The 27,032-nt window shown below is 54.0% G+C and overlaps 2 protein-coding genes across 4 annotated transcripts; both read right to left on the reverse strand.

The window, feature by feature from the left end:
• Positions 1 to 1,263: 1,263 nt before the first annotated feature.
• Positions 1,264 to 26,798, reverse strand: Col8a2 (collagen type VIII alpha 2 chain). 3 transcript variants are annotated; one of them, XM_060379552.1, is made up of 4 exons: positions 26,661 to 26,798; positions 17,237 to 17,282; positions 5,745 to 5,938; positions 1,264 to 5,211 (listed from the first exon to the last, which is right to left on the reverse strand). In XM_060379552.1, exons 3-4 carry the CDS (start codon positions 5,920 to 5,922, stop codon positions 3,293 to 3,295), a joined length of 2,097 nt encoding a protein of 698 aa, XP_060235535.1. In that variant the 5' UTR covers positions 5,923 to 5,938; positions 17,237 to 17,282; positions 26,661 to 26,798; the 3' UTR covers positions 1,264 to 3,292. The 3 variants fall into 3 exon arrangements, with proteins under 3 accessions (XP_060235535.1, XP_060235536.1, XP_021502257.1); XM_060379553.1 differs by lacking the exon at positions 26,661 to 26,798 and adding an exon at positions 17,454 to 17,643; XM_021646582.2 differs by lacking the exon at positions 17,237 to 17,282.
• Positions 10,328 to 10,809, reverse strand: LOC132652734 (NADH dehydrogenase [ubiquinone] 1 beta subcomplex subunit 1-like). Its single transcript, XM_060378665.1, has one exon. The coding sequence runs from the start codon at positions 10,807 to 10,809 to the stop codon at positions 10,633 to 10,635; it is 177 nt and encodes a 58-aa protein (XP_060234648.1). The 3' UTR covers positions 10,328 to 10,632.
• Positions 26,799 to 27,032: the final 234 nt, after the last annotated feature.

Raw genomic sequence — 27,032 nt, forward strand, 5'->3', positions numbered from 1 at the left:
GCTGGTGGATAGATAGTGGCTCCCTGCCTGGACCACACTTTTCCAGTCCTGGGACCCTAGTGCAGTAGCTGCTGTGTCGTGGGGCAGTCTTCCAAGTCTTGCCAGGAAGGGCAGGGTAGGCATGATCCAGCTTTTCTTGTTGGAGGCCTCACAGTGCTGTCCGGGCATCTGGACGAATGCTTTGCTTGAGACGTTGGGCAGAGACAAGCTGATTGTTCTGTCTTCCTCAGATAGCCCAGGCCTGGCTGAACCCGGAAGAAGGACCCTGGAGGAAGTGCAGAGCACCGACCCTTGATGGGAATAGGTGTCATCCAAGGTGTCCCTGTGGACTGAGTGTTGTATGCCTCCTGTGTCTTGGGGCCCAGGCTAAAGGCCTTGGCCTGAAAGGAAGTTTTATGCAGCAGCTGTTATAAAGGGCAGTTGAAGCTGGGCATAGTGGTTCCAGCAGAGGCAGGTGGATCTCTGAGTTTGAGGCTAGCCAGAACTACATTACTGAAACCCTGTCTCAAAAGAAGAGGGGGAGGAGGAGGAAGCTGGAGCGATGTCTCAGAGGTTAAGAGCACTTCTGCTCTTCCAGAGGTCCTGAGTTCAATTCCCAGCAACCATATAGTGCCTCACAACCATCTATACTGGGATCTGATGCCCAGTTCTGGCTGGTGACCTGCAGATAGAGCACCCCTGTAAAATAAATTTAAAAGAGAGAAGAAAGGAGTTGAAAAGACAACTCCCACAAACCATGATCTGAGCATCCTTCCAGGTTCGGTGAAGAGACAAGCATGTGCAGCTAGCTCAGTGGTTGGCCTGCCTGAGGTTTCAGGAATATCAGGTCAGCTGTCCCAGAGCCCCAGAGCCAAGGACATGAGCTGCTACTGCACATGACAACTTGTGAACAGGTGCTTTCTACACAAGAAACTGGGCCCCTGCCCTGTCCTCAGCTCTGGGTCTTAGCACAAGCCCCATCCTTAGGACCAAAGACTCACAATTTCATTCATAATTTGTATCAGATGTAACTTGGCCCTTGGGGTCCTGAGCCAACTGTCATGCTCCACTGCCCCTGAGAGCTTGCAGGAATGTTCCATCGCAGTTCAGTCCGGCTCTAGCCACTGCCCTTCTTTGGTTTCATAGAAGGCCTCCGAGTTTCCCTGGTGCTGCAGAGGCTGCAAGGGAGTGGTTCTAAGGGGCTCAGGAACCTGACTGGGAACCCGTAAGGGAGGTGCGCTTCTCAGGAGGAGACGTGCCGGATTGAGGCCAGAGTCAGCACAGTCGTGTTTCTACGACAGGTTTTATTGGGGTAGCCAATCAATATAGTCAGTACTGTAGTTCTCTTTTTAAAAAGAAGTCCAATTTTTTCTGATTCCCCGGTGCATTTTCCCTGAACCTGACATGGGTCCCATGCTAAGTAGAGAGGAACCTCCTATACCAGATTAGAAATGAAATGATTGGAAAACCTCAATCTTAAAAAAAATAAGAGCCAGAATACAGAAACGCACAGGGTAAGTGTAGTTGACATAGTTAAAACCTGACATTGTTTGTCAAAGCTGGTCAGCGACACCCACAGCTCCAACCCACAAACTTTCAGAATCACCAATCCTAAAGGCTTCCAGGTGCAGTCTGGCAGCTCTGCTTGGCTTTCTGGGCGCCCAGGCATCCTTAGTCTCCAGAGCTCCCTCTGGGAGCTGATTCATCTCTGCCCATCAGAACCCATCGCTAACACATCAGATTAGTGGCTTTGACCCAGGGTAGGAGGAGGTTGCATTAAAGGCCCAGACACCGGCTGGTTCTCTTGAGTGTCGCAGAAAAAGTACACAGGTTATCTTCTTGCTGTCACAAGCAGATCCCCCACTGGAAGCTGAAGCGGGCTGGCTGTCCACTAGGCTGCTTTGCAGTTGCAGGCAGGGGAGGGGGCTGGGCCCTCGTCCTCAGTCCATCCGCACGGGCCCAGATGGGAGCCCAAGATGGATCACCTATTGAATGTCCCAGATTCACACTTGGTACTGTGAAGTGGGCTGACCAGGTGAGGACTGACGAAGGTCATAAACCATAGAGAAAGCAGCCATCCTTACATAGGCAAGAATACCCACCATCCCCGGCCCCAGCACTGAACCCAGCCTGGACTGGGGGCCAAGGGGCTGGGAAGCAAGCCCCGCCTGTCTCCTGCAGGAGCGCCCTGATTAGGGAGGGTGGTAGAAGCCCTAGAGCCAGCTCATTCCAGTGGGGCCTGCTGGCATCTTTTCTTTCAGAGCCTCAGACTCCTGGGCCCTACCCTGCTTAGAACAGGAAATTGGAAGCAGAGGGCAGAGAGGAAGTGCCCACAGATGAGCCCCTCTAGTAGACACTAAATAGCCACGGCGCAGTTCTTAAGGAGAAACAAAAGTCTTCACCCACAAGCTTGCATGCCTCTTCAGAGGGGCCGGCGAGAGGCGTTCTGCCTTGACCATGCTTAGTTTGGAGGTGGCAAGTGTCCCCTAACAGTCTGATAAGGAGAGAAGCAGCCCGCCCCCGGCAGGTGAGTGAGAGGAAAGAGGGAGAGATACCCACATTTGCTTCATCAGTCCTGGTTGGCTCTGCCTTGTCTGTATAGACACTGCACAGAGTTCCATCTCAGCCCGTGGCTGCCACCCTCATGCTGAAGAGCCAACCCTTCAGAGACAGTCAAGGAAACAGAAGAGCTACCAGCCTGCCTCAGATCCATACCCCTTTCCCTTCACAGATCTCCACATGGCTGCTTCAGGATCTTCCAGGGGCCAGTAGCAAGGGCCACACAACCATCCCCACCAGGACTGGTCTGATTCCATGGCATCACTTGGGGAGAGGGGGTGTCTATCCATATTGACTGCCTCCATGGTCCCCATTCCCTTCTGCCTTTCCCCCGAAAGGAAACAAAAATCTCAGAGAACCTAATGTCGTTTGCCAGAGGCCCCTGTGGGGAGCAGGAAGAGGCCCAGCGAACACAGGGAGCCCCTGGCCCGCTCCGTGCCATCTAAGGCCACCAAGAAAGCCATCTCTCCCAGCAGCTTCCAGGACTCACGAGGTGGGGTGCAGTCCAGGCAGGTCCAGAACGGGCTACAACCCCCGCAGTGCACCTGGGGGGAAGGAAATTAGGCCAACCTCTTCCAAAAACGACTTCGGCCTACAGAAAGCAGGTGAGTCTCCTCGTGGCAAGGCCGCTGCCACCGTCGCTGCCGCCTCTGTTCAGCTTTTGGTTGCTTCCTTCAAATGGAGATCTCTGTAACTGGAAAGGTCTCTCTATCACTAAAGAGGAGGAGGCCAGGGCAGCAGGGTCCCCCACAGGTTATGTGGGACAGAGCAAGAATCCTGAGAAGGAAGAATGAATGTACTCAGTGGAGTAGAGGCCATTGGCCTGGTCTGAGGGCATCTGCACCCACACCTGGTCGTTGGGCCGCAGCTGGAGCACAGCGCCTCCTGACGCCTGGTCCAGATAGCCCTTCTTGTACTCATCGTAGGTGTAGGTGGCCGGCACGTTGTTCTTGTACAGGGCTACCCACACATTGGTGCCCTTGACGTGTACATGGTAAGCAAAGTAGTAGACGCCTCCCACCGGGCAGGTGAAGATGCCAGTAGCTGGGTTGTAGCCGCTGTGGCCATTGTAGAGAGTCCGGTCAAACCTAACTGGCATGCCTGAGGCCGGGAAGGGGGAGGTGAGCACCGCGGTGAAGGCTGGAGTGGCATGGGCTGACAGCTCACCCAGCCCAAATTGCGGCTTGCCTCCTTTGCCCAGGACAGCCCCCTCCACACCACCATTGGGCAGATGCAAGCCTGCAATGCCAGTCTCATCAAAGGCCCCAGGGGCCCCAGGAGGCCCAGGGGGGCCAGGGGGCCCAGGAGGACCTGTGAGTCCCGGGGAGCCAGGGACCCCAGGGGGCCCTGTGGGCCCAGCAGAGCCAGGTTCCCCCACTTTCCCCTCTCCAGGAGGCCCTGGAAGGCCTGGTTCACCCTTCAAGCCCGGCAGACCCTGGGGCCCAATAGGGCCAGCTGGGCCCTGGAGTCCTGGGATTCCAGAAGGGCCCCGCAGGCCAGGCTGCCCAGGAAGCCCCAAGTCACCTTTCTGTCCAAGGGCTCCTGCCACCCCAGGCCCACCAGGGCGACCTGTAAAACCTGGCTCACCCTTGGGCCCAGTTGGTCCAGGGGGTCCGTGGGCCCCAGGAAGTCCCCTCTCTCCAGGGAGCCCAGGCTTTCCAGCCAGGCCATTAGGTCCTTGGTCACCCCGAATGCCAGGCACTCCTGGGGGACCTCCAGGTCCTACCTCTCCCTTGGGCCCGGGGGGACCACGTCTACCAGGAAGCCCTGCAGACCCAGGAAGGCCAGGTGGACCTCCGAGGCCCTGTGGACCCTGCTCTCCTGGCTCCCCATCCTCTCCTGGCTCCCCTCTGTCCCCCAAGAGCCCCGGGGCCCCAGCTGGGCCCCTGTCTCCCTTAGGTCCTGGTTTTCCTGGCATTCCATAGCCAATAGGACCTATCAGGCCAGGGGGGCCCCGGGGTCCTGGCTCCCCTTTAGCCCCTACTGGGCCCTGTGGCCCTGGTACCCCAGCTGCCCCTGGCACCCCGACACCATCTACCCCAGGGGGCCCTTTTGGACCCACAGCTCCTGGCTCTCCCCTAGATCCTGGAACGCCAGGGGGGCCAGAATCACCTTTGTCTCCAGGGGCTCCTGGAATCCCATCCAAACCTGGTTTGCCCAAGCCAGCTGGACCAGGCAGCCCAGGGGGCCCAGGGGCACCTGCCTGCCCAGGGGCCCCAGGCAATCCTGGCTGGCCCACTCCATTATCCCCTTTGAGGCCCCTATCTCCTCGGGGTCCAGGCTCTCCCTGGGGTCCTGGCTCCCCCCTAAATCCTGGAGGCCCTGGAACTCCCTGGGCACCTGGTTTTCCAGGGACAGTAATGCCTGAAGGACCCGGAAGGCCAGGAGGTCCTGGGGGCCCCCTAAGGCCCTGGTCCCCTCGTATCCCTGGCTCCCCTCGCAGCCCTGGCTGCCCCGGTGGTCCAACCTTGCCTGGGAGCCCTGGGGGACCAGCTTTGCCCATCCGGGAGAAGCCAGGGGGCCCAGCAGGGCCTGGCTGCCCATGGAGCCCAGGTTTTCCAGTCCCTGGCTTTCCTGGGAAGCCGGGTGGCCCAGGAGGACCCCGAGGTCCCGGCTTCCCAGGGGGGCCTGGCTCTCCTTTCAAGTCCATCGGCAGCAGCGGTAGAGGCATTTCTGAAAGAGAGAGAAGGGGACAGTCAGAGACCTGGACAATGAGTATCTCATCTACCCATTCCCCCCAAGGCAGTGTGGGGAGCCCTAGGGACGAACAGGCTTTGCATCTACTCATAGAGAACACTCCCAAAGCTGTCCTTCCATAACTGAGGGAGTTCAGAGTTGTCCAGTCGCTATCCTGGTAGCACTGCAGGTGTCCTCATCTAGGGCTCCCTGTACCCAACTACCCAGCCAGGCCTTGCCCAGTGAATTTAGAATATTTATGGCTCCAAGTCCTGATGGCGGGATGGCCACCAGGTGGCGGCAGTAGCCCACGTTACAGAGCAGGCAAGTGGCTTCCTTACTTAGCCTTCCGGCCTGGCCCCGCCCCCCAGATGAAGACCACCTGCACCAGCCAGTCACAGGCAGCGTCGGCCCTCTGAGCCTGAGAAGCCCTCCACCAGGAAGGAGCTGTGGTCTAGAGGGTCTGGAGGGGCCTCGGGGGCGGTGGTGGGAGGGGTGTCTCAGGGATTGTTGAGGAAGGAGGCTCTCACCCAAGTACTGGCCCTTGCCCTCTCGGAAAGGCGGTCCCACTGGTCCCTTCTGCATGGGCTGCACATACTTCACAGGGGCATAACCAGCGCCCCCAGCTCCGCCGCCAGAGGACCCTCGTGGCCTGCACCCCAACAGCAACAACAGCAGCGAAGGCAGGGCCATCAGCGGCCCCCGCATGGCGTCTGTGGAGGTGCTGCAGGGAGAAGGGACGCTGTCACCAAAGCAACCACCAGGCCCAGGGCCTCAGGTCAGAACTCAGTTGTTATTCAAAAGCAAATCTCAAGGTCCCGGGTGTGTACAGACTGTCTGCTAAACCTCTTCCGAGCCTGTCTGACCAGCCTCCCCAACCGGAATTGGCAACCAGATAGAACCTTCTGGAGAATCAGCAACCTCAGCACATCCCTTGCTAAAGCAAAGCCTTTCAAGATGAGGCCCCTGCCATCATGTGCACACCAGCCTTCCACCAGGCACCACCTAGGTTCTTCAAAGATGTGAGCCCAAGGTGGACACGGTGGCGCACGCCTTTAATCCCAACACTCAGCAGAGGCAGGCCGAGCTCTGTGAGTTCGAGGCTAGCCTGGTCTACAAAGTGAGTCCAGGACAGTCAAGGCTACACAGAGAAACCTTGTCTCAAAAAACAAACAAACAAATAGAAATAAAATTAAAATGTAAATCTAATCTTCTCAGCACTTGCATATTGGTGTCATTGTCCTACGGCGTCCAGGTGATATAGGGAGGCAGGTCTAAGATTTATTTTGTGTCCTCATGATTCCCCATCATGCTGATGACCTTCTGGTCTCCATATTGCCAGGGGTCAAAACCTTAGGGTTTTTTTTTTATTTTACATATATGATTGTCCTGTCTGTAAGGGACTTGCACACCAGAAGAGGGCATCAGATTCCTCATAGATAGTTGTGAGCCGTGTGCTTGCTGGGAATTGAACTCAGAACCTCTGGGAGAGCAGAGGGTGTTCTTAAGCACCGAGCCATCTCTCCAGCCCTCAAAGCCTTAATCTTGAGTGGTGCTATCCCTTCCTCTCCCAACCTTTACTCTGGCACCCAGGACGCTTAGCAGGATAGTTCCTAGGTCCCAGGAGCCTCAGTAGTCCTGGGCCTCAGTTTTACCTTCTATTTATCCTTCCAGGCCCCTTCCTCCAAAATGCCTCCTGACAGCTCACACAGCCCTCTGTGTCCCAGCTACCCTATCCATGGCACTTAGCCGAGCTCTGAGAACAAGGCCTGGGTTCTGCCAGCTTGAATACTCACCACAGAGGGAGTTTGGGCAAAGAAAATGGGGTAATGTGTCTACTTACACCTTGTATGCAAATGTTCACAGCATTACATGATCCATAACAGCCCCGAAGGAAGGCAAGCCCATCGTCACCTCACTGGGGTGCTCGCACAATGCATACAGTGCTAGCACGCTCCATATAGTGAAATGTTTTTTTTTTTTTAAATGCCTTTTAAATTGCTGTTTGGTTATGGTTGGGGTGGGGTGGGGGTCACACGCGACTGTTGCCATCAGAGGACAATTGACATGAATCAGTTCCTTCCCTCCACCGTGAAGGTTCCAGAGATCAAACTTAGGTCGTCAGGCTTTGCAGCAAGCACCCTTACCTGCTGAGCCATTTTGCATGCCCCCCCCCAAAAAATTTTTTTTTAATTGGACATAAAGGGAAGGCTGGGGAGAAGGCTGAGTAGTTAAGAGCACTGACTGCTCTTCCAGATAACCCAGGCTCCTTTCCGAAAACCCACCTGTAGGGTGACAGCTGTCCATAACCTGCCTCTACCTCCTGAATGCTGCGATTAAAGGCTGGCACATCTGGACCCAGACACAGATGCTTTTTTTTTTTTTTTTTTTTTTGGTGGGGGGGTTGCTTTGGTTTCTTTTGTTTGTTTGGTTTGGTTTTTTTCTAGACAGCATTTCCCTGTGTAGCCCTGGCTATCCTGGAACTTACTCTGTAGACCAAGCTGGCCCCAACCACAGCAATCCATCTGCCTCTGCCAGTCAAGTGCTAGGATTTATTTATTTGGTTTGTTGAGACAGGGTTTCTCTATGTAGCCCTGGCTGTTCTGGACTCACTTTGTAGACCAGCCTGATTTCAAACTCACAGAGATCTGCCTATCTCTGCCTTCCAAGCACTGGCATTAAGGGCATGTGCCACCACACCCAGCCCCTTCTTCTTTTCTAAAAATGACAGGTTCTCATGTAATCCAAGCTGGTGTCAACTTGATAGATGGCCAAGATGACTTAGCTCTCCTGATCTCTGCCTCTGCTGCCTGGTGGTGGGATGGCAGGTGTGACCCACCACACTCAGTTTTATGAGGTGCTAGGGATTGAACCCAAGGCTTTGTGCACGCTAAGCAAGGCCTTTACCAGCTGAGCCACGGACCCAGCCTACAGAAGTGCTCTTTTCCAAGAGTATGTCCTTAAGAGAAGTCATTGTCACAAGACAACTACCAGCAGAAACAGCAACAGGAAAGAACATATAAGCACACTCTTCCCAAAGACGCTCCCTTGGAACTGAGGATAAATACGGTAGCTGCAGGGGGCTGGAGAGAGACTCCGCTGTTAATAGCACTGGCTGTTCTTCCACAGGACCTAGGTTGAATCCCCAGCCCCTAGGCCGTAGCTCACCACCAGCTGTTAACTACAATTCCAGGGTATCCAATGCCCTCTTCTGGCCTCTGCGATACTGCACAAACATGGCGCATAGACACATGTGGGCAAAACACCCACGCACATGAGATTAAAAAATATTTTTTAAAATGTTTAAACTTAAAAAAAAAAAAAAATTGGCCAGGCCAGGGCGTGGTGGTGCACACCTTCACAGCACCCAGGAGGCAGGTGCTGTGAGTTCCAGGACAGGCGTGCCTACACAGAGAAACCCTGTCTCAAAAAAGAAACAAGCAGGTCTGGCACGGTGGCACGTGCCTTTGATACCAGCACTCAGGAGGCAGAGGGAGGCGGGTCTCTGGGGGTCTGAGGCCAGCCTGGTCTACGAAGAGAGTCCAGGACAGCCAGGGCTTGTTACACAGGGAAACCCTGTCTCGAAAAACCCAAAACCAAAACAGTCAAACGAACGAATCAAAGTCAGCTATGGCCAGATGCCTGACATCCTCCTCTGGCCTCTGCAGGCAGTCCCCACCCACCGCCCCCACACACATACACACAAGAAAGTGACACATATTTTATACTCAACAAATATCTGTTGAATTGAAAGCAAGCACCAGAGAGAGTCCTGACGTTGAGGGGGACGCCACCTCCAGTATGTGGGCTGAAAATCAAACCCAGGGCTTCGTGTGTAGCTCTGAATCCATTCCTTAGTAGGCAGGACCATAGAGACAGGAAGTAGATGGGGTCATTGAGGGCTAAGGGAGGGGGAGATGGGAAGTGGTTCTCACAGATGGGGCCTTCCTAGGAGGGGGTGATGAAATTCTTGAGAACTGGTTGTGAGTTGGGCTTAGTGGCAAAGACTGTAATCCCAGGTACAAGGATCAAAAATCTAAGGTCTCAGGCTGGAGGGATGGCCCAGTGGTCAGCACTGGCTGCTCTTCCAGAGGACCCAAGTTTGCTCTGCAAGCGTGCATGTGGTGCCTATACATGTAGGCAAAACACCCCTACACCTAAATTTAAATGAAATTAAAATGTAAGCCTGGCATAGTGGTACACATCTTTATGTCCAGCACTCAGAAGGCAGAGACGGGCAAATTCCTTTGAATTCGAGGCCAGTCTGGTTTGTGTAGTGAGTGTCAGGCCAGGAAGGACTATATAGTGAGACCATATCTTAAAAATAGAAATTGAAATCATTAAAAATTAAAACTGTACTATACTTTTTTTTTTTTTGAGACAAGGCCCCCATATATCCCAGGCTGGCCTCAAACTCGCTATGTAGCTGAGGGTGACCTGGAACTTCTGATTCTCCCAGCTCCCCCTCCTGAGTGCTGGGATCACAGCTGTGCAACTACCATGCCTGGTTTGGTTTATTCAGTATGAGAGATTGAATCCGGGATTTCTTCCACGCTACGTAAGCACTCCACCATCTGAGCCACAGATCAGCCCTGTGGTTTACCTTTTTAAAAAAAGATGTATTGATTGATTTGTTGGTTGGTTGTTTTTTCGAGACAGGGTTTCTCTGCACAGTGTTGGCTGTCCTGGACTCACTTTGTAGACCAGGCTGGCCTCTGCCTCCCAGAGTGCTGGAATTACAAGTGTGCGCCACCGCGCCCAGCTAGATTTATTTATTTTATGTACATTGGCGTTTTGCCTGCACGTATGTCTTTGGAGGGTACCAGATCCCCTGGAACTGGAGTTACAGGCAGTTGTGAGCCACCATGTAGTTGCTGGGAATTGAACTGGGGTCCTCTGGAAGAGCGGCCATATTCTTAACCACTGAGCCATCTCTTCAGCCCCCTGTACTGTACATTTAAATGGACTAATTTCAAAATATGTAAATTACATATTGATAAGGCTATTGTTTTTTGGAAAGAGTAGGTTTCGGGTTTTCTGGTTTTGTTCTTTTATTTTTATTTGTTTGTTTGTTTGTTGAGATAAGGTCTCGACATAGCCCCATCTGTCCTAAAACTCAGTGTAGCACAGGCTGTCCTGGAACTCACCAAAAGCCTCTGTCTCCCAAGTGATAGGACTAAAGGGATTCTCTGTGTGTAGCCTTGGTTGTCTTGGAACTGACGCTGTAGACCAGGCTGGCCTCGAACTTGCAGAGATCCGCCTGCCTCTGCCTCCTTAGTGCTAGCATTAAAGGTGTGCACTGCCACCACATGGCTAAGTTGGTTTTTGTTTTGTTTTGTTTTGTTTCATCTAAATAATAAATGTTTTTATCTATTTGACAACCTTTAAAATGTGATCATTCTGTGATTTAACCAGTCTTTACTTCCAAGTAACTTCTTCACTGGACCTCAGTTCCCTTTGAAATAGCATGCTCTTATTCCAGAAGGCCGTCAGCTTTTCATCATCCCTCTGGTCTAGATAACATCCAAAGACAAAGCCATTAGCGACAAGTACATGAACCCAGTGGTCATGGACCAGCTGAACTAAGTTCCTCATGACTGTAGGACGGTGCCAAGCATGGTCCCAGTTTTTGCTGTTGTTTTTTTAAGAATCGGTTGCTCTATCTGCATGTACACCTGCAGGCCAGAAGAGGGCACCAGATCTCATTATAGATGGTTGTGAGCCACCATGTGGTTGCTGGGAATTGAACTCAGGAACTCTGGAAGAGCAGACAGTGCTCTTAATCACTGAGCTCTCTCTCCAGCCCAGTTTTTTGTTGTTGTTCTTTGTTTTGCTTTTTTTTTTTTTTTTAAGTGGGTTAACTACCTGCTTCTTGGCTGCTGTGAAAGCTCCCATCACTTGAATTACAGTCTGTTTGGCATCAGACCTAGTGACATCCCTGCTCTGGGCTCAGTACCCAGGGGCCTGAGGAAGGAAAACTGTCTCTGATGTGCTGCTGTGTGTAGCTCTCATCCCTCCCACCTCTCTTAGCAGGAATGGATAAAGGGCTGCCCAGCTCCCAGGTTAAAACTCCAGCTCTACAACTTACCATCTCTGTGACCTCAAAGGACCTGTTACTCTCCCTGAGCCTTGGCCGGACATAAACAGCTGTCACTGTGGGTCCCTGTGTGCCAAGCTCAAGCTGATCTTTTCACAGAGCCCAGTGAGTCCCGGCAAAGGTCACCCCTGAGCTATAGATGTGGAAAAAGACAATTTTTTAAAAGATTTATTTATTACATATACAGTGTTCTGCCTGCACGCCAGAAGAGGGCACTAGATCTCATTATAGATGGTTATGAACCACCACATGGTTGCTGGGAATTGAATTCAGGAACTCTGGAAGAGCAGACAGTGCTCTTAACCTCTGAGCCATCCCGGAAAGAGAGCCAGACCTGGGAGAGGCCTGGCTCTGGAAAGACCTGACCTGTTTCTCACACATGGGAAATGATAATGGAGGACAGAACCAGGAAGGCACCCAGGCAAGTTATGGCACCAGAGGAAATACCCAGTGGCAGCCAGGAGCAGGGCCTCCAGCACTCAGAGACATCCGACTTTGAGTTCCGCTTAGTATGGGGTCTTACAGGAGTGATTTTATAGCTTCATTCCAGCAACTTCTACCCAGCACTGGTGTGTGTGTGTGTGTGTGTGTGTGTGTGTGTGTAAGAGAGAGAGACAGACAGACAGACAGACAGACTCCCTCCATGAGGTCAGGGACCAGGTCTAATACCAGGTGTGTGTTTGGAGAGTGAGGCAATCACCCATAAATGCTATGTCAGGCATGGCCTAGATAAAAATTGATTTTCTATGTTGCCCCTTCCACAAGGAAGGACCCCGTCTGCAGATGAGGAGACAGAAGCTTAGAGAAGCACAGTGATGCTTGCACAGGTTGGGGGACAGCAAGGATGACAGAGCTAGGACAGAGACCTGTGACAAACCAAAGCTTGTCCTGCCTTGGGAGCCAGGAACATTGAAAAAGCCAGGCCAGGCAGCAAAGCAGCAAGCAGCCAAGCTGAGTACAGGGCTGGGAAGTGGAGGGAACCCGCTGCGGGCTGAGCCTGTTCAGGGCTGAAGAAAGCGACATTGCCCTGAAGGAAGCACTGTGCGAGCCTGTGTGCCAGGCCCAGGGACACCGTGGCCTCTGCCCACTCTGGCTCCTTGGTGCTTCTCCACCTGGATAACTCTCACTGTTCCAGCATGCTGGAGATGCCCAGTCCATTGGCTGCCTCACACAGCCTCTGACTGTGGAGCCAGGCTCAGCTTTTATGTCCTGATTTAGCTTTCCTGCTCTCCCTGTCCCCACACGGCCAAGCTGGCACACAGGGAGGCTCCACAATGCATGACCAACTCATCAACACACAATACGACCAGACACTGTGGCCAAACACCTGCAATCCCAGCACTCAGGAGGCAGAGGTAGGTGGATCTCTGTGAGTTCGAGACCAGCCTGGTCTACAAAAGTGAGTCCAGGACAGCCAAGGCTACACAGAGAAACCCTGTCTTGAAAAACAAGACAAAACACAAACCACACACGAAATACTAGATATGGTGGTACACACCTGTAACCTCAGAAAACACAAGAGTCAGAGGCAGGAAGAGCACAGAAATGTCTAGGTCATCCTTGACTACTTGACATCTTTGAGGCCAGACAACCTCAGTCTATCAGTCATCAAGAACAGAGCACCGCCTAGCCCCAACCTTTCCCTGGTGACAACCTGGAGTGTCTCCGCATGGACATGGCTCCAGGAGAATGGAGCAAAGGGGACAATTCATCTGTTACTCATTCTCACAGCAGGGATTGTTGGCCAAGTTTGGGGAGGAGGGAGCGTCAAAGATCAGGAGAGGCTCCACCCAGCTCTGCCCACCGCTGGCTGTGTGACCCTGGGCAAGCCACCACCGTCTCAAGAGACCTCTCCGGAGGTGTGGACAGAAGGCTTTCAGGGGCGCGGGGCCTCGGAGGTGGGACCCGTTCAGGAGACGCTGATTCAGGGGATTGCGCCCTGGCGGCGGCGGGGCAGACGCGGTGTTTGGACAGCTGCAAGTCCTTAACGGGGATTTCCCCCCTTTTCAACAAATCGCCGTAAAACACCATTTCGTCCAACTCAGCGTTCTGGAGCAGCCTGGCCTCCTCCCAGGGAGGCGGAGGAGACTGGCTGGGGAGCGGGCGCCCCGGGGTGTCCAGACCCAGGTAGGAGGAGGCGCCTGCCGACCTCTCCCATCCCGGAGCCCCTTCCCAGGCTCCCGTCCCCGGTGTGTCCCCGCTCCAACCCCTCTCCCACCCCTCATCCGGGCCGAGTCGTCTGGTCCGAGGTGCCAAGGGGCCCCGAGAGAGGGCGCTGGGTGAGGCTGGTGTGACCCCGCCCTGGGGTAGGGGCGGGTGGAACCCGACCCGAGCAGAATCCAGGCCCCAGCACCCCAGACTGCGGCTCGGCGAGCAGCGGCGGGGAGGCGCAGCGGCCGGTCCGCCAAACCACAGGTATGCTGTGAGCCGCTTCCTGTGGTGGAGACGTTCTGCAGAGCCCCTGGCCGGTGCCTGGTCCCCACTCCCCAGACTCTTCCTCTCTCCCTGATCTCTCCAGCCTCGGCCCCTAGGTCTCCCTCACCTGACAGGTGAGCACAGTTGCCCGCCTTCCTGGAGCCTGGCTTCCCAGCACAGCTACTTAGAGCTGGGTGATACTGGGCAAGTGATTTAGTGACTTAGCCTTTCTAAACCCCGGTGACCTCAGCAAAAAGATCAGCTGAGCTCATGGAAGCCACCAGACCCTTCCTGATACAAATTGGTGTCTCCTGGCCATCCAGAGGCTAAGGTCTTGAGGAATTAAGTCTGAATGTCCATTTTCTGCCCTTCTAGGCCTTTCACTGGTTAGTGGAGAGAGAATACGGACCAGGTTCATCTGTAGAGACTGAGGACAACCCCAGGGGTGAGCAGAGGACCTAACCTAACCCAGCCCGGTCCTGCTGCTCAGGGCCCCAGACTCTACTGCAAACTCTGAGCCCTTCCCCATTCCTGAGTCCCAAAAGAAAGGTGGCCTCCCACTCAAGGCCAGACCTCACCCCAGGGGTCTCGGTATGGATGCCAATCCTGTGTGGCTTCCAGCCACATGTCCCTGCCTTACCCAAGGCTGGGTCTCTTTAACCCTCCCTGACAACATTCACCCCTCTTCTTCTGACAGTCGGCAGAGCCAGGCTTCCCCCAAGCTGGCTCAGGCTCATGGCCTCTGGACTGTCCTTGAAGTTTCAGGCCTCCCTGTGTCCCTGCATCGACTTCCATCACCTCTCACTGGCATGCCTGTCTAAGGCCTCCGCCTCCCACCGCGCCTGAGCCCGGCCTTCCCACATTTCTGTCATTTACCCCCAACTCGGTGCTTCCTCTCTCCCCAACCCTCGTGCCAGGATAGGAATCCGAACATCTTTGCTACCCCTTCCTTCCTTATATGGTAATACAGACTCCACAACCCCTACAGGGCCTTGGCAGGGTTGGAAGAGACTGCCCTCCCCTGTAGCCCTCTTCTTAGCCCTTTCCTGAGGGCTCTTGTGTAGCAACCATCCCCCCCCCCGCACAACTCTACGTAATACCCCTATTCCTTTCCCTTCAAGCCACAGATCCAGTCCTTCATCTCCTCCATGCCTTTCACTCCTATTCATTCCCCACAGCCTCTGCTGGTATAGAGACCTTATATTCCAAAATAGAGCCCGGCTGGGCCGTGGTGGCACATGCCTTTAATCCCAGCACTTGGGAGGCAGAGGCAGGCAGACCTCTGAGTTCGAGGCCAGCCTGGTCTAAGAGTGAGTTCCAGGGCAGCCAAGGCTGTGTAGAGAAACTCTGTCTTGAAAAACAAACAAACAAACAAAACCAGCTGAGAGGCTGGCACAAGCCGGACACTCAATAAGGTTAATGATAAATGACCTTGCCGAGGGCTCGGGGGATCTAGCTCAGTTGTTAATGGGTTTGTCTGGCATGCACAAGACCTTGGGTTTGATCCCTATACCACTGCGTATGGGTGCTAATGGAGACTCAGAAGTTCAAGGTCATCCTTGACTACGTAGTGAATTCAAGAGACTATGCCGGGCTACTCAAGACCCCGTCTCCAAAAATTGTGTGTGTGATGCAAGTTTGCCAGAGCCCACTGGCACAGCCACAGGACCCTCACTCTGCCTCCACTCTTTCCCTGTCTGCCATCCTCCACACTCCCTACATGGCCTTCAGCGACACTTAAACCCTAGCCTGCACCAGGTCATCAGGATGGAAGTGGCTGGCATGGACACAATGGCATCTTGCCTAGCGTCTAGGCTATGGTGAGGAGTCCCGTCTGTGGACCACCGATTACCACAGCTCTACCCACTGGCTCCTGCTTGCTCTGGGTTCTCTAATGGCTGCCTGGCTCTCACAGGATAAGTCAACATTGCTCGGTCATTCCTGTGGCTTCTGGAGGAGGCAGAGGGCGGAGGGGCCATTGATATGCTGAACAATCAATCACTGTAGGAACACCCTCCCTGTCTAAGCAGGGATGGGGGCACCGAGGACCATTTCAATCCTCTTCCATATCTGTTGTCCCCGTCAAGTCTCAGTTATCTCTCTCTCCACTCAGACCTGTGTCTCTGTCACCATCTCCATCTCCACTGCCTATTCGGTGACTCCACCCTCTCCATGCCCCTGTGACCAACTGGGGTGTCTGTCCTATGAATATATCATCCAGCTCTGAAAACTGAGCTGGTGGTCAGTTAACAAGGCCTTCTGCAGGGCCATACACATCACACTGACCTCAACTCTGCCTCTCAGTGTCTGCCTCTCTGGATGAGCTCTGGCTAGAAAACTGGGGCAAGGAGAAGTGGAAAAGACAAGCCCACCACAACCCTGGGTGCCCTCAACTTCCTACTAACCTTCCCATAATTGTCTACGTGACCCTTTCTGCCTAGAACCCCCACTCTTCCTTTCTCTCCCAAGCAAACTTCTTACTCAAAGACCCTCCCTCCCCAGCGCCTCTTCCTCCAAACAGCCTTCCCAGCCTCCTGCTCTCAGACCCCACTTCAGCCCTCCCTTCAGCATCTCTCAAGAAGTACTCAAGGCAGCCTGCAGCTTGGGGCTTCAGGGCCGGCTCTGATCAGCCCATCATCCACCAGGGGCCCACCTCTAGGGAGTCTGATCAGGGGCTGGTCTCTGTTGCTCTTTCTGAGTCCTCAGGCCTGGGCCACAGAAAGCTAGCCCCAATACCCACCCTCCTTACCGGTGACTACGTTTAATGGTCTCTGACTTGAGTGGAGACACCTGCTAGCTCCTGGAGGAACCGCTTGCCACAAGCCTCCAGCCAGGGAGGTAAGACTGTCCAGGCTGAGACAGATGACCCACAGCCTCCCCACCCTCAGGCTGGTAGCCAAAAAAACTGGCTCCTTCCATCTGGAGCTATGGCCTCAGCGGGTGCCCCACTGTGAGCTGGCTTCCAGCAGAGGTCTTGAGCCTCTGACCAAAATAGACTGGAGGGTCTCGGGACTCAGCCACCCAGCCTCAGTCCGGACCTCCTCAGCCTCCAGCTCTTCGCCTTCTGGTTCCCATTTGCAGCCTTTTCCGGAGCGCCACCCTCGGCCGCTGTCGCTTCAGCCGGCCAAGATTCCTGGGCCTCGCGGCTTCCCTGCGCGGTGGCGGCAGCGGCAACGGGAGAGGCCGGGCAGGGCAGGGGAGGGAGCCGGCGGGAGTGCGGCCAGGCCACTGCGCTCAGGCGGGGCCAAGCAAACACAGCCGCGCCAAGGAGCCGGGCGAGATAGTTCACAAATGAGAAAAAGCTGCTTCCGACTTGGGCCGAGGTTTTACAGCCCGAGGAGCTGAGGTCACCTGCAGGAGAAGCCGTAGGCAAGGGCACCCTGGGCCGGGGGGGGAGGGGGGGGAGGGAGGGGGCTGCTACTGCAGCAGGAGCCAGTGCCTTTACCTGGCCAACAACACTGCCTCTTCCAACCTTAGGTAGCAGAAAACCCCGCCCCAGATCTAGCTTACCTTTTTCAGGTGGGAGGGGCCACGCACGTCCTAGCAAAGGCAGAGCCTGGGGATAAGACAGGAGCAGTGAGAGGATGCCTAGAGAAATCAAGCCTCCCCCAGCTAGCCGTGGCACCTGACCAGGAGCCCAGCAGGCCCCCTCCTCTGCCCCACTCTTCAGGCCCCTGCTCTCAGCCAGTGCCACGCCCATTCTCTCTTCTTTCATTCTATTACACACTTAGTGACAGTCCTGGTATGAGGCACTGCAGAAACCCCGTTTCCGTTGTTCTGTCCAAATCCTGTCTCTACATTAGGACTGGCTGGGGTGGCCCCTAGGATGGGGGCGTGTCCACCTAGGGTAGTTCATACTGGATGTCTCCACGCGATTGGCCCCTCCTTAATCTTAGCACTCAGATGGAGCTCTGTGAGTTTGAGGCCAGCCTGATCTACACAGTAAGGACCCTGTCTCCTGTCTTAGCCCAGCGTGAGTGATCATGCCTTTAACCCCAGCACTCAGAGAGGCAGAGGCCGACTGATGCACCAAGTGAATCCAGGACAGCCAAGGCTACACAGAGAAACCCTGCCTCAAAAAACAGAAACAAAAACAAACAAACAAAAAGAGCCTGTAACCCAGCATCCAGGGAGGCAGAGGCAGGCCGATCACTGTGAGTTCGAGGCCTTGTCTACAAAGTGAGTCCAGGACAGACAGGGCTACATAGAGAAACCCTGTCTCAAAAAAGAAAACAACAACAAAAACCCTGTCTCAAAAAAAAACAAAAAACAAAAAAACAAAACAAAACATCTACTCCCTGACAATTGGCTAAGATCCCTGGGCTACAGAAGCACAGAGAGAACACACTGTCTGTCCCTCCACCCCCCCTCCCCAGTGGGCTCCCTTAAAAGGCTTCACGGAGGAACATTGAAGCCAAATTCTGAAAGATGACTAGAAATCTGAGTGGCAGATGAAGCGAGTAAAGGAATTCCAGGCTGTAGGAAGCTATTTGGGAGATCCAGGGATGGTCTAGACATCTTTGGAGTTGGAGACCAGCAGGAACGGAGAGTGAGGCATCGGGAGATGAGCTTTGAAAGTCACACTTGCATTCACTAGAAATCAATAGAGCGCCATGAAAGAAAGTGGAGTGGGGAAGTGGGAGTGGCCACAGCTCTGGAGGGCAGAGCTCTCCAATTGTGTGCCCCAACTAAACACAGGTTCTGTCAAAAGCCCTAGGTGTTCTGGGCTCCAGGTGTAAGGTAGTTAGTTGGTAGAGGGCTTACCTAACAGGTACAGGCACTTGTGCAAGGTTCGGTCCCCAGCACTGCATAAATCTGATATGGTGGTCCATGCCTGTCATCCCAGCACTAGCGAGGTGGAAGCAGTAGAATCAAGAATCCAAGGTCATCCTCATCAACACACTGAGTTCAAGGCCAGCCAGGGTTACATGAGAACTTGTCTCAAAAATATTTGTTAAAAATCCCTAGTCTAGGTAGATAGTGAAGTTGGGGCTACTGTCCAGACCCAGACATGACTCCTGAGCGGATAAAGAGGGGACACCCGGCCAGCCCACCTGGCAGGAAGAACCGAGGCTTCGTCACTCTCTCCCCCAGCTGCTTCCTTGCTTCTGCCTGATCCCATGGAAACTCTGACAGCCTGGCCTTCCCTGTGGCTGCACAAACAGCCCAATGCCAAAGCCTGCAGCTCCTGGCCGGCCCTCTACCTTGCTGAGTCCTGAACACACTGGCTACAGTAAACACCAGAACCCCAGGGGAGGCCGCTTTCTGAGCTCCTGGTCTGGCTGCTAGAGCCGGGTAGGAAGTCTGTACCTCTGAATACAAACCACCCGCCCACCACTGGGAGTTAGGCGGGCATTTCATCTAGGCTAGATTGAGTTTTGGCTACTGACAGGAATTGAACCATCTGGGGGTGAGGACAGGCCACGAGAACGGCAGAACTGAAGATTTAGCGGCCAAGCACACTGATCCCCAGCACCACACACACACACACACACACACACACACACACGCACGCACGCACGCACACAGACACAGGCATGTACACATGCACAAACTAGTGCTGGGGGTTTAGTTGGTAGACTGCTTACTTGCCTAGCATGCTCAGAGCTCTGACCTCAGTCCCCAGCGCCACACAGACTCAGTGTGGTAGCACATACCTGTAATCCTAGGACTCTAGAGGGAGAGGCCAGAGGACTGGAAATCCATCTTCAACTGTATAACTGACATATGGAGTTCAAGGTTAAGTGCTCTCAACCCCTGAGCCAAAGACACCCCCCCCCCCTTAAATCTGTGCTCATGCTCACATGTACAACTCCCGTGTACAAGGGATGAAGTTGTTCTGTGTTTGAAGTTGCCCCAAGGACAACTTCAAGGAATTGGTTCTCTCCTTCCACCATGGGTTCTGGGGATCAAACTCAGGTCACTGAGCTTGTACTGTAACCATTTCTACCTGCTGAGCCATCTTGCTGGCCAGGCTTTGAACGACTATACAGATGATGTTACTACAGAGGGTTGCCTGGGTCCGACCCAAAGCTGGCTCCCCTATTCTCTGGTCTCATAACTGTCTCTAAAACCCAAGAACACCTAGAATGAACAATGAAATAAGTAAACAGACCTTAAATCCATACTATGCACGGAACAGCACTGGCCAAATCCCAGGCATAACTTTAAAAACACTTTTATTACATTTTTTATTATTGTGGGGGAAAGCCATGCATGCCACAGCTCACGAATGTGCAGATCAGAGATAATCTTCTTCCTTCCTTCCTTTCTTTCTTTTCTTTCAGTTTTTTTTTTTTTTTCAAGACAAGGCTGTCCTGTAATACACTTTGTAGACCAGGCTGGCCTAAAACCCAGATATCTACCTGCCTCTGCCTCCTGAGTGCTGGGATTAAAGGCCTGTGCCACTGCTCCTGGTAATCAGACATAGTTTTCAAGAGTTGGTTCTGTCCTTCCACCTTATGAGACCTGAAATCAAACTCCTCAGGTCGCCAGGCTTAGGGGAGAACCACGTTATCCCGAGTCACCTCACCTCTCCATAGCCCCCTCCCCTCTGCCTAAATTTTTTTTTAAAAGATTTATTTATTTATTATGTATACAATTTTCTGCCTGCAAACCAGAAGGGGGCACCAGATCTCATTATAGATGGTTGTGAGCCACCATGTGGTTGCTGGGAATTGAACTCAGCACCTCTGGAAGAGCAGCCAGTGCTCTTAACCTCTGAGCCATCTCTCCAGCCCCCCCTCTGCCTAAATTTACCAGCACCTCCCTGAGCCCTGCAAGGCTGGAACTCCTGTCCAGTTTCAATGGGAGGAGCATGGAGGTCCAGGGGGGCAGCATCTACTCTCCAAGGTCAGCTTGGAGAAGAAGGCAAATCTGGCCAGTTCTTAAGTGGCCACATGACCTATACTTGGGTTTCCTACAGATTAGGCTCCTGCTTGTTAAATCCACTCCACCCTACCCAAGCTCCCACCTCAACACAGGTAACACAACTATGGACGGGCAACGCTGGGCACAGGGTGGAAAACCTCTATGGAGGGCCTCAGGAGCCCCTTCCTGAGACTCTACAATGTCTGGAGCTGGGTGGACTGTTACACCAGGGCCCTGCCTGAGCTTTCTTCAATGGGACTCTGTTCTCAAAGCCCTAATCCTCTCCTCCCACCTTCCCCCGTGACATCTCCCCTTTGCACACTTAATCCCACACCAGATATGGGGGGAGGGGAGTAGCAATCTGTATCCCCACCTAGCAGCTTCTAAGAGTGCCCAAGTGGCCTAGCCCTGTGTCAGGTCCAGCTCTCACAGCATTCCCAACACAGCACCTTGAGGACCCCAAGGGTGCTGGGAAGAAAACTCAGTTCCATGCAGTGTGGCGCTGTCCAGGGGGAGGTCACTGCTATGCTCCCCAATAGACAGGTCAAGGCTATAGTCCCAATTTAAACATTTTTTTGTTTGGACTTATTTATTTCTGTATGTATGTTTTGCCTGCAGGTGTGTGTGTGTGTGCCACCTGCATGTCTGATACCCACAGAAGCCAGGAGAGGGAGTTTGGGCCTGGAACTGGAGTTATGGGTGGGTGTGAGCCACCATATGGGTGCTGGGAACTGAACCCCGGGTCCTCTGCAAGAGAAACAAGTGCTCTTAACCACTGAGCCATCTCTCCAGACCCAAGAGTCTCATTTTTTAAACTATTGGGTTCAAGAATCACTTTTAAGCATGCTGCATGAATGTGGGTTTTGTTTGTTGGTTTGTTTTGAGATAAGTGTTTCCTTATCCCAGCTGGCTTCCAAAACTCAGTTGTAGCCAAGGATGACCCTGAACTCCTGATCTTCCTGCTCCACATACCGGGCAGTGGGTTATTTGTTTTGAGACAGGGTCTTGCTATGAAGCACAAGCTGGCAGCAAGCTCACAGCAATCCTCCTGTGTCAGCACACCCAACTACATTGCACACCTTATTCAGTTTTTATTTATTTGTTTGTTTGTTTTCAAGACAGAGTTCCTCTGTGTAGCCCTGGCTGTCCTCGAACTTTCTTTGTGGATCAAGCTGGCCTCAGACTTACAGAGATCCGCCTGCCTCTGCCTCCCGAGTGCTGGGATTACAGGCATACGCAACCATGCCGAGCCTCACCTTATTTTTTTTTTTTAATATTCATTTATTTATTAAGGGGAAAGGGTTGTGTGTGCCATGGTGCTAGTGTGGAGGTCTTTGGACAACTTTTGGGAGTCAGTTCTTTCCTTCCATCATGTGGGTCTTGTGTATGGAATTCAGGCTTGGCAGCAAGCATGTTTACTTGCTGGGCCTTCTCAGCAAGCCCCGTGAATATATTCCTACAACCTCACCAGCCAGTGCCTTGACTCCTTCATTAATGATATGTAAATAGTCTCTGCTACCTAGAGCTCGTGTAAGGATTAAACATGCTACTTTTGTATACTGGACTTAGTGTAAATTGTTATACAGGAACTCAGTACATGCCCACTATGATTATTTAAAACATCACCACCATGACACCTCCCAGCAGACATGTGAAATGGTCTCACTTTACAGATGAGAAACTGAGGCACAGATAGGTCACTTGCCCAAGTTCATCAGCAAGGCAGTGGAGGATAGTCCCGGGGGCTTGCAGCCAAACTGGGTAAGTCCAAAGCTGCTGAAGGCAGCCCTCTGTCCTGCTCCCCCTGCTGAGGCAGAGTGTCCCTGGAGGGGGCTGTCTAACACACCCCCTCAGCTCATCCCCAGCTTGGCTAACCCCCAGGATTTCCACCCCCTCCCCAGCCCCTGCTCCACTACAGGAGGGGGCTCTGCATTCCTGCCTAAGCATCGGATTTGCTGTGCTCCAGGAACTATGAGAAGAATGTTTGCCACGAACTAATAAGCTCGTGGTCGCCTGTCAGGAGTGTGGCCTGGAGGGCCCACGCAAGCTTTGCAGCAGCCAGCACAGTGGGAGAGAAGGAGGCTAGACAGAAGGGGGAATTTCCTGGTCTTAAGCACTGGGATGCTGGAAGGGGTGGGTGCCAAAAAGTTGGCCTCAGCCAGGCGTGGTGGCTCAGGCCTGTAATTCTATCTCTCAAGAGGCTGGGACAGGAGGATGGTGAGTTTATGGACATCCTAGGCTACGGAGAGAGTTTCAGTCCAGCCCAAGCTACATAGGGAAAAAAAGGAGAGAAGAGAGTGTGCTTCTCGGAGCTTGCAGAGGAGAAATGGCTTCCAGCCCCGCACTTTCCAGGGACAGGCTGAGCAGCGTCACTGGCCAGCCCCAGAAGCATGGCCACTGAGGTCTCTCAGCAGCCAGTCAGGCCTGACAGGTGGGGCCAAATCCCTAGGCTCAGAGTCCTTGTTTGAAAGAACTGGTCTTCCTCACTACCAAGGTGTCCTTGCCAGGGACCACAAAGGGGTCTCAGATACTAGAAAACAACAGCCCAGCCCTTTCTGCCCCAAACTCTCCCTACAGGCCTGACTTTCTGGTACCTGTTGCTTCCTCTCTGCAAATCAAACATCTTGTGTAACAGAGATGCCTGGCATGTCGGAGACACTGACCGTCAGTTCTCCCCGCTCCTCACAACAAAGTGAAGAAACTCAGGTCGACACGAAGGACTAGAGATGGGTGTCATCACAGACCTGGAGGGGAAGTCCTGTACTCAACAAGTAGGCTGGCTACTGACCTAGCAGGGCCTCCCTTACCCTACTCTGTTGGGTGAGCCAATAATCCCTGCCTTGTACGATTGCTACAGGATGAGAGATATGTAAACAGAGGACCTGTTAAGCTCGCTCAAAGAGACAAAAAGAGGAACTGAAGTTACAGGGTGTCTGGGGCTGGAGCGATAGCTCAGTGGTTAAAAGCACTGGCTGTTCTTCCAGAGGACCCAAGGTCAGTTCCCAGCACCCACACATGCTGGTCCGTAACTCAAGTTTCATTAGGATCCACATCTGGCTCCCAAGGGCACTGCATGCATGTGTTGCACAGACATACATTTGGGCAAAACATCCACACAGCTTGATAGGCCTGTGAGAGAAGGCAGCCTCTGCGGAGAAGGCCTGAGCCCACGGCCCTGGCCTGTGCGCTCACTTCTGCTTTTGGCTGCTTGCTATGTGACCTCAGATGATCTTTCCTTAGTCTCTAATCCCATCCCTAGATGGCCAGCAATCCTGGCCTGCCTCTGCCCAGAAGGTGTTCACCAGCTCCCTGTCCCCCTCACAGGCCTTTCTGCTCTCCAAGAACTGGCACGCCCATCCATGCACATGGTCGCCGTCAGCCTCCCATTCAAAACTCCCTAAGAATCCAGATGATGAGGAGGTCAGTGCTCCATGATCTAAGCAGAGAGGTGGGGTGCACACTGTTCAGAAAGTTCTGTGAGCTACCTGTATGACAAAAGTAAGTGGGGACCACCCCTCCCTCACCTTTCCTCAGGCAAAAATGACCCCAGAAAGGGGGAAACTGAGGCACAGGGACAGGCAGCACCTGGGCAAACTCTTGAGACTGCAGACATTCCCTTCACGAGATCTGCTGTCTATACCCTCCCTGCTCTGGAAACAAGAATTCTAGACTTCTCTCTCAGAGAGCATGGCTTCCCTGGCTCATGTCTGGGCACAGGTGCTCACTTTCTAGCATTTAGATGTACCCTGGTTTCTGTACACACTCAGTGGGGCTCAGACCCCCAAATCATGGCCATATCCAGCTCCAGTCCCCAGTCATTATAGTTTATAAGACTGGAAGCCAAACTCATGTCTCCTGTGGGGACAGACCACAGTGTGGCAGTGTGAGGTCCCTGCCTGACCTGATCCTATAATCACATGAATACATCTTTTTTTTCTTTTCTTTTTGTTGTTTGTTTGTTTGTTTCTCTGTGTAGCCCTGGCTGTCCTGGAACTAACTCTATAGACCAGGCTGGCCTGGAACTCACTGGGACCCGCCTGCCTCTGCCTCCCCGAGTGCTGGGCTTAAAGGTGTGGGCCACCACCACCCAAGCAGATGAGTCTTCATCAGCCTCCTCCTCTCATCCCCATGGCAACCACTCACTTTATCTACCATCACTTTCCCCCTCACCTGCCCAAGATGTCCCCTTCACCTTTGGCACAGAACAGCCACACCGTGCACCATTAGGCAGCTCACACCCAGTCTCTGGATGATAACCTAAGAAACCTGACTTCAACCGTGTGACCCAACTTGCAAACCCCTTGTTATCTTGGAAAGCCTGGCACACCTACCTGTGATCCTCCTCTGGCCACATTCACAGCCATGCATTCTGACTTGCCTGGTGCCTTCCCCCCTTGTGTGCCGCAGCGGGCACCCTGGGCCCATAGCTGCACCGCATCTGAGAGGCAGGCGTCTGTACCTCTCGTCTACACACCCCACTCTGTAAGAGCCTTGGGACCTGCTAGTGTGAGGCCCTACAAAGAGGCGTATGCCTGTCCCTGGGGTTCTGGAGTAAGCTGTGGGCCAGAAGGGCAGGGAAGTTGGGCTCACCTCCTTTGGGCTGGCCGGGGCCCAGAGCAGGGAAGCAGTGGGGTTTGGAGGCTTGGGCTGGTATCTTTTCCTCTCCCTTGCTAAGAGACGCATTATTCCCTGCCCTCCTCTCTCTCCGTTCCTCCGGGCCAGAGTGGAAACACTCATGTTCACTGGGGAGACAAAGTGAAGCCAGAGAGACCCTAGTGAGCATACAGAGCGTGAAGCAGTGTGTGTGCGCACTATCCTGTGGAAGCACGTCTGGCTGGACCACATGGGGCTTGCTGTGTGTCTGTCGGAGACCACGTGTGCACACGCGTGTCATTGTTTTAGCAGTTGTGGTAAGAATGTGGTCCTTTGGGTCTAAGGAGTCTTTTATTCAGTGTGTGATTGTGTGCGTGAGGTCTCAGCGGCAAGCAGCCTGGCCGTCTGTGACTGTGGTTTGTTCTTCTTATCTTTCTCGGGCATTCCATGTCCAACTCTCCATCAGCCCAGGGGGAGGCCAGCCAGTTTTCCCCGCCAAGACTTCCAGCTCTCTGTGTGCCCCCCTGGCTCCCCCCAAGCGTGGATCCCTTTGCTTGGGAGAGTGAGACCCTGCTCTCTTACCAAGAGACCCCATCTGCACACCCTCCCGTGTCCCTGCCCCCCCATAGCTTCTGGGAAGTTGCTTTGCAATGCAGGTGGGTGAAGGAAGACCTCTGGGCCAGCAGAGCACCCTGAAGGGTCAGATGCATTTCTGTGTGAGGAAACGAGCCTGTCCTCTAGCAGATACACTCACACTCACACACATAAGCAAACTCGGAAGGGTCTGTCCTTCTGGATGCTACTCCAGAAAGAAGTCTTCTGGCTGAATATCCGTTCTCTACTGGGGAGCCTCCAGGGACCCATGTGGCAGAGACACCAGAAAGCTACTTCAAGGACCTGGGACCCCAGCCACTCTTGGCCAGACACAACCCGCCCAATCCCTTACAAGTCTCAATGGGAGTGGGGGTGCAGAGCCTCTGGCAGAGACATTCCTCCCAGCCTCCATCCCCGTGTTGGTTAGAGGCTGCCAGGTTGCCCAAAATAGAAAGAACCTGGGGGAATTTGGGGGAGAGACAGAGAACCTAAGTAACTTAGAGGTCGGGGGAGAATCAGAAACGGCAGAAAGATGGGGAGAGAGGCTGTAAGGTAGAAGCTGAATTCTTTCGCCTCGCCCCGTCGCCTCTACCTCACTGCGAAGTTTCGCTGTCCCCGGCTTACGGGTGAAGCTCAGTGACCCACCCGGAGCCCCTGTCCGGTGTTGGAGAGGGACGAGACAGGGGGGCTCCATCCTCTTACGTCCTGGGAACCGGTAGGCTCCCCTTCATCCTCGGGCCAACCCCCAGAGAAAGTCACCTCCGGTCCTGTCGAGGCCTGACTGCCGCGCCCCGTCGGGGCTGGACACCTGGCCGCCTCCGGGGGCCCTCGGGGGGGTCCCCCCAGCCCGAACCCCAGCAACACCGCCCGCCTTTACCTGCAGGGCGACCTCCGGGCGGCGCTCCCGCGCTCGAGGGCGACCCGGATGGCGCAGGCTCGGGGCCCGGGGCGTCGTCGGGGTCCGCGCCGCCGGAGCTCCGCGTCGCTCTGCCCGCTGCCCCGCGCCCCGGTCGAGTGGGCGGGCGGCGGGAGGGACGCCGTGGGGCGGGGCCTCCGCCCTGCTCTTTCCAACGCCACAGCCAAGGGCGTGCGCCCCGCCCGCGGCGAGCGCGGCCGGTCCCCCCACCCCCGCCCCAGCCTCCGAGCTCCGCAGACCCCTGCCCTGGACGGCTGCCTGTCTAGCGAACGGCGCAGCTGCAAAGAGGGTGGGGTGCACGGAGCGGTCTCTGGGGGAACCATTCGTAAGGAA

Source organism: Meriones unguiculatus, chromosome 3, assembly GCF_030254825.1.
Source record: "Meriones unguiculatus strain TT.TT164.6M chromosome 3, Bangor_MerUng_6.1, whole genome shotgun sequence".
In the NCBI taxonomy this organism is placed as follows: Eukaryota; Metazoa; Chordata; class Mammalia; order Rodentia; family Muridae; genus Meriones; species Meriones unguiculatus.

Excerpts from the sequence above, each read along its gene's own strand:
- Col8a2 (XM_021646582.2), bottom strand. The coding sequence starts at position 5,922 with ATGCGGGGGCCGCTGATGGCCCTGCCTTCGCTGCTGTTGTTGCTGTTG. Across the intron at positions 5,212-5,744 it reads GGGCAAGGGCCAGTACTTGG|AAATGCCTCTACCGCTGCTG; the intron begins GTGAGAGCCTCC and ends TCTCTCTTTCAG.
- LOC132652734 (XM_060378665.1), bottom strand. The coding sequence starts at position 10,809 with ATGAGGAACTTAGTTCAGCTGGTCCATGACCACTGGGTTCATGTACTT.